The sequence below is a fragment of the Petromyzon marinus genome, chromosome 56, assembly GCF_048934315.1.
Source record: "Petromyzon marinus isolate PM22_M1 ecotype Great Lakes invasive population chromosome 56, UKy_Petmar_22M1.pri1.0, whole genome shotgun sequence".
Lineage (NCBI taxonomy): Eukaryota > Metazoa > Chordata > Hyperoartia > Petromyzontiformes > Petromyzontidae > Petromyzon > Petromyzon marinus.
The window spans coordinates 7,381,081-7,393,297 of NC_133722.1; the positions used below are offsets into that span (position 1 = coordinate 7,381,081).

Genomic DNA, 12,217 nt, shown 5'->3' on the forward strand with positions numbered 1-12,217 from the left:
CGGTCCCATAGGTTCTGGCTGCATGGTCACAATTGCACGGCTCGCAAAAACAAAAAAACAACGAAAGAAACATTCACGAAGAATTTCTCTTCGGTTCTTTCGGTGAAGTGACGTGGAAAGAATAAATAAAATAAATAATAGCATACCACGTTTCGATAGCAATCGTCATCAGGTACAAATGTAAGAGAAAACAAATCTAGTAAATCATCATTAGACCTCCTTTGCCAGTACCAAAAAGTAATAATAGGGTTTTTCCCCTGTTTTCTGGCAACAAAACTGAAACCTTTTTTTTACAAGGATGCATGTCTGCATTAACCACAATACCTGCAGTCAAAATGCAAACAAAAAACGTACAATGATAATATATGATGCATTGTCCTTGAAACTGATTGGTCCACACCAAGGGACGGCTTTCTTTTGAGCCTCGACCTAATAGGGTCTTTCCCCAGATGACGCCTTTTGACGCCAAAAGGCGTCATCTGGGGAAAAACCTATTATTAAATCTAGTTAACTTAGAAATATAATGCAATACAACACAGAGAGTCGGCTAACATAACAGTCAACACCCGACCTGGTTGATTAACGTTCTTCCAAAGATTGCTAAATTTGAGAGAGAGAGACAACACAAGGACACGGAGACACACAGACAGACACATAAGCAGAGAGAGAGAGAGAGATAACACAGAGACACACCCAGAGAGATAGACACACACATAGGCACACAGAGAAACAACGCCTCTGTGTCGAGGCCTTAAATAGAGAGAGAGAGAGAGGAGGGGGGCAGAGAGAGAGAGAGAGAGGGGGGTGGGGGTGCGTAGAGAAATTATTCATCAAGAAGAAACATTCATTTGAACAAAGCTCACGCTATGGAGGAATTCCACCGGCGGTCACCGCCACACCGCCACGCCCCGCTCACCGTCCTTCTTGTAGAAGAGCATCTCGGCCTTGGTCTCTCGCTGCTCCACCAACCCCTTCTGGATGAGGCCCGCGGCGTACTCGGCCGTCTGTGGCCCGTGCAGGAAGCGGCACGCGCATCCACGCTGCATCACCTCGGTGCGCGAAAAGCCACTGAGCTCGCAGAATCCGTCCGAGCAGTACACGATGGGGTACTCGCGCGGAACCTGCGCGTTGCCCAGCACGAAGTTGCTGTCTGTAGGGGCAAGCGGCGGCGGGGGCAAGTTGGGAAAGGGGGGGTCGGAGCAAGGTGGGGCCCAAGAAAGAGAAGAGAAAGTGACCACATTTTTTGTTTCCAAATGTCGTGTAATTTATTGTTTTCCAAAAGGGTTTTATGCGAAAGTAAATTTGTAAACATTTTAAATCAAATGTTTACAATTTTACCTCTTGCATTTTCGAAATGTTCGTACATTTGTGTACTTAAAAAAAAGTGCACGTTTGAATTGAAAACAAAATTCACCATTTTGTGGCAATTTTTTCCATTCGTTGAAAATTTTTGGCCATTTTTTTTACATGTTTACATTTATTTTTTTTACCAAGTAAGGCCCCACTCAGCTATGAAGCTCTTTGAAATTATAACTCGACGAGGTGGCTTATCATCATCACGTGGACATTTATAGCAGCAGCTAAATACATTGAACACGTGACGTCGATTCTAAACGTGGAGGGGAAAAACCGGACGACACGGGGAAAAAAATCCACTCGACGGCAGGGAGAGAGACACCGCAAACTGGCGCTTGGTGTAGCTATTCGGGAAACGTTTCCAAGGTTATCATCTTTTACCAAGGTGCCTCTGAGTGGACGCTCATCGGCCAGCAGTGACGTGAGCAAGAAACTGCAGGGCTGAAACCTTTACATTTTACTCCAGTTCGATGCCATGCACACAACACTCATGAAACAAAGGCAATTGGCCGCACATACCAAGGCAGGAGCTTCCTGAGTCTTCAGACTCAGTGTGGATTTCCTGGATGAATTCATTAAAAAAAATCCCTCTCTCTCTCTCTCTGCCTCACTCAAGTTCTCTCCCCAATGGCAGGTCCATGGTTCGAGCTCCCCTCCCTCAATCACATTAAATCTTCAGCTCGAGACCCCCAGAATACCAGCGTGAACGAGTCGACAAAAATCCAGAGCTCCGTCTAGTGTGAGCCCTTCCACCAGCAGTGGCGTGAGCACGACATTGCACGGCTGCGCCTTTATCCTTTTTTCATTTACGATATCCGAACAATAATGCCAGTGAAGTTGCAGTCCAAGTTCTGTGCTGTGGGTCTATTAAAGCCACTGTCATTGCTCAAGCAATAATGTCAGTGAAGTAGTCCACACTCTGTGATGTGGGTCTATTAAAGCCACCATCATTGCTTCCCCGCTGAGCTCCCTCGGGCTCTTTGGCTCCAATGAAGCCAATCACATCTACCCACATCAACTGTACGCAGCACGGGCAAAGACACGGAGAGGTGTGGAGACTGGGCAGGGTTCAACTGCACCCGCTGTGTTCGCCGGGGAATGTCGGAACGGCGCCGCTGATAACGGCCATGGGATCTCACTGATATTGAGATCTCAGTGTGTGCACGTGGTGCCCGTGTTGCATGTGGCGCTGGCGACGTGTTCATTGCTCGCCACGACGAGAGGGCTTCAGCAGAGAGAGAGAGAGAGAGTTCGTGTCGTGTCGCTGTTCCCCTTCCTCCTACTCCGTTGAAGGAGCGCAGACAACAGCGGACTTACAGGGTGGTCCAGATGTCTTGTGAGACTACATTTAATTCTCTAAAACGTAATATGTTTATCTTTTAAAAAGTAAGATTTATTTAAGATATTAATGAATGTGCAAAGTGGGGGGGAAATGCTAGGGTTCAAATAATTGGGGGGGTCACAAGACACCTGGAGCACCCTGTACTATATGGGTCCATAGTTTGGGCTGCATGGCCACGATAATTAATGTCCCGCGATGTCTGGGCCGACGTGGCAGAATGGGGGGCCAAAATACCCTCTTCCAGGAGCTCACTCGAACTCCCTCTGAGTGGCTGTCCATAAATGACGTCACACGATTTTGGGGCGTCACAAAAAGTCAGACCCCCCCTCAAATATGACGTCACAAAGCTCTGCCCCCGCCCCCCCCCCCAAAACCATATTTCCATTTTGAAAAATAAAACATGCTTCAAATCGCTTCAAACTATTGTCATTGGAGTGCGTATTTAATGTTGCGCTGCACTCTGATGTTGTAGGAGTGTTGTCATAACAATTAGTGTTGTTATAACAATTCTATATTTATTTAAAGTTGCGCATTTTTATGTGACGTCACATTTCTCAAACCCCCCCTCCCCCTCGTCACACATCGTCACAAATGTCTGAAACGCCTTCCCCCCCCCCCCCCCAGGTGCGTGACGTCATTTATGGACGTTCCCCTGAGTGGCTGGTGCCACTTATCCCTTCCAGCGCGACATGTACGCGCTAACATGCCACCACCACGTGCCTGAGTTAAATTCCTGGCGCCCTACGACTAACATCTGTGGGAAGTAGCGGGCACGTCCTCCACCCCCCGACCCTCCGCCACTGACCATCGCGGTGAAGTATATCACAACAGCGGCACGCACGGTTGGCTACGTACGGTGCGACAAAAGTTCAACATACATACAATCACCGCGGAATACGTGGCATGGCCTTTATCCAGCGGTGGATTGAGCGAGGCCTGTAAATTAAAATTGATTAGTGTAGCGAACGCAATGGGACACATGAAGCCTATTCTTGTCTAACACCGGTAAGACAGGGCCATGCAGCTGTCTGTGTCGTCTCTGGTGTAGGCCAATCAGTTTCAAAGACAATGCGTCTATTTTTCATCTAATTATCAGAACGTGTTTGTTTGCATGTTTTGCCACGAGTGTGTGTGGCTCATGCAGACTTGATACCTAAATAATAGGCATCCATTGGGTGTTTTTAATATTTTACCAGTAAGGGTAAAGCATTTTTTTTTAAATCATTGTTATCCTGGCCAAAAAAAAAGGTAAAAAATTATAGTTTTGAAATGCACACAAACTTTTATTTTTACTCAAAAGTATGCAAATTATCCCGCTCCCCCAGAAATGAATAGCATTTAATGTGCTGACGAAAAGTGTTCGCAAACACTGGGGTGAAAAGAACGTATTTTCTACTTTTGAGTGCAAATAAAAGTGCGTGCATTGAACAACTTTTTTTTCCATCTCATTGTTATACCAGCAAACAAAAATATTCCCCGTAGATACAAAGGCCACGGCGAGTGACGTCAGGTGGGTAAACATCTCAAACACGGACACCGATTGGCCTCCATCACTTTCCCCTCTCTCGTGCAATCAGGCGGTGGTTGTTTTGCACGGGAGCCAGCTTCAAGCACAATGCAATCCAACACAATAGCCTTTGTAAACACACACACACACCGGTGGAGCGTGGGGCAAATGATCGGACGAATTGTGTGAACACACGGGCAGTCTCAATGAGCGAGAGGAACGCGTTGATTCACACTCCCAGCCATTCGGTAATGAATTGCCACGCATTGGTGCCGCGGCTTGATTCAAGCACGTGGACATATCATGGAGAGGGGGGGGGGGGCTAGGAGATGTTAACTACCTCGCCTGGTATGCAGGAGGCCGTGGGAACGATCCCGACCCTGACGCCTGCTGCTATATATTTGGGGTTTGCGTGTCTCTCTCTCTCTCTCATCATCATCACGGTGGCTAGGAGATGTTCACTACCTCGCCTGGTATACAGGAGGCCGTGGGTTCGAACCCTACCCTGACGCCTGCTGCTGTATATTTAGAGTTTGCGTCTCTCTCTCTCTCTCATTATCACGCTGGCTAGGAGATGATAACTACCTCGCCACGTCTACAGGAGGTCGTGGGTTCGAACCCGGTCCTGACGCCTGCTGTATATTTAGAGTTTGCGTGTCTCTCTCTCTATCTCATCATCATCACGGTGGCTAGGAGATGTTCACTACCTCGCCTGGTATACAGGAGGTCGTGGGTTCGATCCCGACCCTGACGCCTGCTGCTGTATATTTAGGGTTTGCGTGTGTCTCTCTCTCATCATCATCACGGTGGCTAGGAGATGTTCACTACCTCGCCTGGTATACAGGAGGCCGTGGGTTTGAACCCGACTCTGACGCCTGCTGCTGTATATTTGGAGTTTGCGTCTCTTTCTCATCATCATCACGGTGGCTAGGAGATGTTAACTACCTCGCCACGTATATATGAGATCGTGGGTTCGAACCCGACCCTGACGCCTGCTGTATATTTGGAGTTTGCGTGTCTCTCTCTCTCTCTCTCATCATCATCATCACGGTGGCTAGGAGATGTTAACTACCTCGCCTGGTATACAGGAGGCCGTGGGTTCGATCCCTACCCTGACGCCTGCTGTATATTTGGAGTTTGCGTCTCTCTCTCATCATCACGGTGGCTAGGAGATGGTAACTACCTTGCCATATCTACAGGAGGTCGTGGGTTCTATCCCGACCCTGACGCCTGCTGTATATTTGGAGTTTGCGTGTCTCTCTTTGTCTCTCCCCCTGTGGTCGCGTGGATTTTTCTCCATGGGTCCTGCGTCTTTTGTCCCCCTCCACATTTTAAAATCAACATCGCGCGTTCAGAGCATTTGGCTGCCTGCCGCTTATAACATTTCCACGTGGTGATGACGATGATGACGACGACGATACGCCACCACTTCGTTGAGCTATCATTTGTTTAAGCGAGGTGGCTTCTGAAAAACAGAGCTACATCGCAGCTCAGGAAGACCCCACTGAACTGCGATGTAGCTCTTACCTGGTAAGGAAGACCAGCAGACCCACCTCTCTCTCTCTCTGCCAATCCCACCTCTCTCTCTGCCCCCCCCCCCCATCTCTCTCTCTATTTAAGACCTCGAAACAGACACATTGCGTCTCTGTGTGTCTATGTTGTGTGTCTCTCTTTCTGTGTGTCTGTGTTGTGTGTCTCTCTCAGTGTGTCTGTGTTGTGTCTCTCCCTGTGTGTTTCTGTGTTGTCTCTCTCTGTGTGTCTGTGTTGTGTCTCTCTGTGTGTCTGTGTGTGTCTCTATCTGTGTGTCTGTGTTGTCTCTCTCTGCTTGTGTGTCTGTCTGTGTGTCTATGTTGTGTCTCTCTCTCTCTGTGTCTCTGTGTTGTCTCTCTCTGCTTGTGTTTCTGTCTGTGTGTCTATGTTGTGTGTCTCTCTTTCTGTGTGTCTGTGTTGTGTCTCTCTGTGTGTCTCTGTGTTGTGTCTCTCTGTGTGTCTATGTTGTGTGTCTCTCTCTGTGTGTCTGTGTTGTGTCTCTCTCTGTGTGTCTGTGTGTGTCTCTATCTGTGTGTCTGTGTTGTCTCTCTCTGCTTGTGTGTCTGTCTGTGTGTCTATGTTGTGTCTCTCTCTCTCTGTGTCTCTGTGTTGTCTCTCTCTGCTTGTGTGTCTATGTTGTGTGTCTCTCTCTGTGTGTGTCTCTGTGTTGTCTCTCTCTGCTTGTGTGTCTATGTTGTGTGTCTCTCTCTGTGTGTGTCTCTGTGTTGTCTCTCTGTGTGTGTCTATGTTGTGTGTCTCTCTCTGTGTGTCTATGTTGTGTGTCTCTCTCTGTGTGTCTGTGTTGTGTCTCTCTCTGTGTGTCTGTGTGTGTCTCTATCTGTGTGTCTTTGTTGTCTCTCTCTGCTTGTGTGTCTGTCTGTGTGTCTATGTTGTGTGTCTCTCTCTCTGTGTGTCTCTGTGTTGTCTAACTCTGCTTGTGTTTCTGTCTGTGTGTCTATGTTGTGTGTTTCTCTCTCTGTGTGTCTCTGTGTTGTCTCTCTCTGCTTGTGTGTCTATGTTGTGTGTCTCTCTGTGTGTGTCTCTGTGTTGTCTCTCTCTGCTTGTGTGTCTATGTTGTGTGTCTCTCTCTGTGTGTGTCTCTGTGTTGTCTCTCTGTGTGTGTCTATGTTGTGTGTCTCTCTCTGTGTGTCTATGTTGTGTGTCTCTCTCTGTGTGTCTGTGTTGTGTCTCTCTCTGTGTGTCTGTGTGTGTCTCTATCTGTGTGTCTGTGTTGTCTCTCTCTGCTTGTGTGTCTGTCTGTGTGTCTATGTTGTGTGTCTCTCTCTCTGTGTGTCTCTGTGTTGTCTAACTCTGCTTGTGTTTCTGTCTGTGTGTCTATGTTGTGTGTTTCTCTCTCTGTGTGTCTCTGTGTTGTCTCTCTCTGCTTGTGTGTCTATGTTGTGTGTCTCTCTGTGTGTGTGTCTCTGTGTTGTCTCTCTCTGCTTGTGTGTCTGTCTGTGTCTATGTTGTGTGTCTCTCTCTGTGTGTGTCTCTGTGTTGTCTCTCTGTGTGTGTCTATGTTGTGTGTCTCTCTCTGTGTGTATATGTTGTGTGTCTCTCTCTGTGTGTCTGTGTTGTGTCTCTCTCTGTGTGTCTGTGCGTGTCTCTATCTGTGTGTCTGTGTTGTCTCTCTCTGCTTGTGTGTCTGTATGTGTGTCTCCGTGTCTGTGTTTTGTCTCTCTCTCAAATTCAGTTCGACCTGATGACGACTGCTTGCGTTGCAATCGAAACGTCGTACTCTATTATTTAATTTATTTTCTTTCTACGTGACTTTACCGAAAGAACCAAAGAGTATTTGTTTAACGTTTAGTTTAGAAGCATGGTGTGTCCCAATGGGACTCGGGCATCGCCCGTTCCTGCATCTCCGTGGCCTCGTACATAAGAGCGGTCGTTTTTTTATGTCCTAGATTCACCCCCTTCCCTCTTAACTCTTTATTCCATTTCTGATTGCATCGCCTCGGTATGGCCACAATCGTTGTCTCCTCACGAATCCAAACTCACTCTCTCTCTTCTGAGCTGAAGAGGCGAATCAACAGACAGAATAATAATAAGAAGAAATATAAATGAAAAAAAACAGGTTCGAAAGGAAATGATAATCAGGACCAATAGAGTTACTGATCCATAATTGTTTTTTTTGGAGGTTAGATCGCGTACATATAAACGTGTCGTAAAAAAAAAACCTCTATTATGGATTATATTGGTCACGAAATCTCCCCACGTGTTAAACAGAGTTTCCGTCTTGTGTTCTCATTTCTCTCATCCCATTTTAATTTCCCATTCTCGGGGACAGCGTAATACAAACAAATAAACCGGGTACTGCAGGTGGTGTGATGGCCAGCAGCTCACTGGGTCTTGAAATAATCCAGCGGCCGTTTGCTGGATTCCATCTCCCAGCGCGGCATTTGATTCAATGGGCACGTTTCGTTTTTAATTCCTCTGTCCACCCAGGCAGTGCGGATGATGCCCTGCTGTCATTCGATCAGCTGGTCACACGCGGTGGGGTAAAGCGTGGCTACGTTCGCACGTCGCAACATGTCTGGTCAACGTGGCAGAGAACGCCAAGGCACCGTCTGGTGCTGCCTCGTAGTCAGTGGTTCTTCTTAAGCTGGGGGTGCACGCTGCACCCCCAGGGGGTTACGAAATGCCCTTTCTGGGGGGGGGAGGGGGGGGGGTGGCGAGACACGGGCAGATTTTTTTTTTTTTAGATGGCAAAAATAATCGAAAACACAAATTAAGCAAGGGGCACGTGAGTTACAACTTCCTTAGTGTCATCAAACCCTACGTAGTTATTAACATTGTAAAAAAAAAAACAATTACGATTGAGAACCAAAGGAGTGTAAGGCTGCAGTAAATGTTAAGAACCAAGGCTGACGACGACACACGGAGTCTATCCCCCAACGTGAAAGAATGTCAGGCCGGGGCTTGCTCTCCACTAGGGGGGGGGGGGGTCAATTTCGCCGATTGACATTCTGAACAAGGTCATCATTTGAGGCTGAGCTGACCTTGGGGGAGGCACGTCAGATACGCCGACATTCCCACGGGACGCGCATCTCGGTGGTGGCTCGTTTGCAATCGGCGGCCTTCGGTCCAGCAGTGGATTGACCACGGCTGATTGACGTTGATGATGATGATGATGACGATGAATGCGATGCGACCGTGGAATCGTCGAACGTAGGATGGCACATGCGTTCTGTAACCTGCGCGTTACGCCTCCGTTTATATTTGTGTTTCTCTAGCCCCGCAGCCACCCCACCACCACCACCACCAGCCCGCCCCAACATCTTTTCGAGATGCCCGACGCGGCTGAGCGTGACCCTGGGCTTGGCTAGCCGCGAGACGGTGTCACGGAGGGGGGGGGGGGGTGGAGGAGGGGTCTCGGTGATCGTTGACTGCCAGTGTAAAAAAAAACTAAAAATGTGCATCGCGTTCCATCTCTATGGCGATGGGGGTTAGTTGGCAAAACCTTTGCCAGGCAACGCTGAAAGAGGCCGAGTGCACTTTTAGCACACGGGGGGGGGGGGGGTGGAGATGCCCCCCCCACCCCGGTGATCGCCGTTCGTCTCTTTGGGCAGCGACAGATATAAGGGAACCCGTTTCTTCTCGTAGCCCGCGAGACGACGGTGATGGCGGTGCTGAGTGGAATTGCCGATGACCGGGTACCAGCGGTGTCAACATCGACCTCCGTGGAGGTGGAGGAGGCTCGTGAAGGACGCTGCTACTGGGCAGTTTGCAAGGCATTCGCCCTCCGACAACAAGGGAGTGGCAGAGTAGCGACGCTCTCACAACAACGGGGGGAGCGCCCGGCGGATAAAACGCAGATAGTTGGCACAGTAGCGGCCCAGGTCAGTTATCTCAGTCAGTCTACCCATAGCACCTGGATCTAGTCCCATGACCTCCTGCCAGCGGGCGTTCGATACTTCACGCGACTTTAAAGTGCACCTAGCCTGGCACAAGCGCCGTGGCGACGTCACCGTCACTTCGTGGGGAATGGCGGTTTTTGTTGTTGTTGGTGGTGGTGGTGGTGGCTACGCCGCTATACGTTGTTGCCTGTAATCCAGCGGTGCGGAGGCAGGAGCAGCGATGGGGAATTGGTGGATCACCGCAGAAATGTTTGTGAAACTCCATTTCTATCCTCTCTCGAGCTCCCGCTACGTCCACCAGCAGTGGCGCGACCACGCAGTTCCAGGGCCGCACCTTTGTCTGCGCGGGATAGAGCGTTTCACCCTCGCACGCAGCGGAGGGTTTTTTCTGCGGCTGCTCCATGTTTCCTCCGAGGCGTCAACACTCGGCCATTGGCCGATAACACCACGATACATAGAGGACCGCCGAGCTCTGGCAAATGTTGGCACCGGCTTATTGCGTGGCTTGCTGCCTCCCCGTTTGTCAGTGGTTCCTCCTCGCGTCTCTGAGTCGCTGTGGCTCTCTCGCTCGCTCGCTCTCTCTCCAAGAGCAAGCGGATAATGGTGCAGTAGTGCGTTACAAGTTGAAATTAATATGATTATAGCATCAACAAAGACGTTATTATCTGCCCACTTGAGCATTGATGTGGTCGGTACCCACGCGTGCTTTTTTTTCACAGCCCTGAGCCAGTCGTGGAAATTCCACATTCTCGTGGCAAGAGCGAGCCTCCCCCGTCGGACAACCACTGTTGACTTCTCCGCAAAGTGATAGTGATTTTATCGATCCCAGAGGGATGATGATGAAGGTGGTGGGCTGGGTGAACCGCCATCCAGGATTTGAATTCGAAACCTTCCGACTGCCGGTTATTGCATCACCAACGGAGACATTAAAATGTAATTGTTTACGTACGGTCGCGTCTTCTTTCGTCGTCATTAGTCCACGCATAAATCATATTCACGCTTTGCTAATATATACAATAAACACCACGAGCGTGTAGAATTAATTCCCAGATTAACACGTCAATCATATGCGCTCAGTGTTTTCCACTGACTGTTGCTTATTATTATATTTCCATTCCTAAAGATGTATTTTTATCTTTTGGTATGAACCGCTGTTCGACCACAAATTTAGCCGAGGAGCGCAGCAGCACGGACGTCAGCTCAGTGAGGTGGAGTGATGAAATCAGCTCGTGTAGAGGTGGCGGCGGCTTTAGGGAGCCTACATACAGCAGTGGATCGACCATGACTGCTGCTGCTGCTGATGATGATCATTAAACAAACATTAAACACGAATATAACCTTTCAACGTATTTACATGATCGTTATAATTCCAAAATGAATGTACGCACACTCTGGTTCCTTCGGTAAAATCATCATGTAGGTAGAAAATTAATAGATCACGACGTTTCGATCGCAACACAAGCAATCGTCATCAGGTGGGACAGCCACAGCAAGAAACAAACTGGCTGTGGTTGTCCCACCTGATTACGATTGCTTGTGTTGCGATAGAAACGTCCTGATCTATTATTTTTCTACCTACGTGATGATTTTACCGAATGAACCAAAGAGTATGGATTCCTGCAGGCACGAAAGCTTCAAATCAAAGTTTAATGTACACACACACACACATAGTGAGATGTTTTCTACACATTTCATTTAAGTTAACGCGACGCACGAGATTACGCATCCTGTTGAAGACAAAGGGGCGGCCCTGCAACTGCGTGGTCACGCTACTGCCGGTGGACGTCGAGGGAGTTCGAGAGAGAGAGAGAGAGAGAGGCCCTCTCGAGGGATGAAACGTGAAGCGTACCCACGCTTTACCCCACCACACACGGCTAGCCTGCTCGTCGCTCGACTGCGGTGACCCCCATTAGAATGCTGAACTTTGAACTGCAGCGCCGGGACATTCGGATCGAACTTGTCATCTCTAAATATGCGCACAGGTCCAGGGCTTGCTGAACCACTGCAGTCCATCACAAGCGGCAGCATAGAATGTTGTTAAGATATTTCACGAAGAAGGTGCCCTGCACAATGAATAATTGAGCGATTTATATTTTATTTTACCAGGTAAGCTGCTACACAGCTCTTTTTCAAAAGCGATATTGACCATCACAAATGATAGCTCAACGAAGTGGGATTATCGTCATCGTCATCATCCTCATCACGTGGAAATGTATCGCAGCAGCGAAATACCCTAAAAACGCGTAATGTCGATTATAAATGTGGAGGGAAATCCCCGACGAACCCGGAGAAAAATCCAAGCGACCACGAAGAGAGAGAGAGAGACACGCAAACTCCAACTATACAGCAGCAGGCGTCAGGGTCGGGAAGGAACCCACGACCTCCTGTATACCAGGCGAGGTAGTTAACATCTCATAGCCACCGCGATGATGATGAGAGAGAGAGAGAGACACGCAAACTCCAAATATACATCAGGCGTCAGGGTCGGGAAGGAACCCACGACCTCCTGCACACCAGGCGAAGTAGTTAACATCTCCTAGCCACCGTAATGGCAACGGACAGAATGCTTCGCATGTGAAGACGACACCGCGTCGCGTCTCTGCGTTGTGAGAGCCTCATCGC

General features: G+C 48.8%; 1 protein-coding gene across 1 annotated transcript in view; it reads right to left on the reverse strand.

The window, feature by feature from the left end:
- Positions 1-12,217, reverse strand: part of LOC116954674 (voltage-gated delayed rectifier potassium channel KCNH8-like) — an 86,981-nt gene that overhangs the window by 64,641 nt on the left and 10,123 nt on the right. Inside the window, exon 2 of the mRNA XM_032975373.2 lies at positions 917-1,150. Coding sequence (XP_032831264.2) covers positions 917-1,150 — 234 coding nt within the window. The remainder of the gene's footprint in view (positions 1-916; positions 1,151-12,217) is intronic.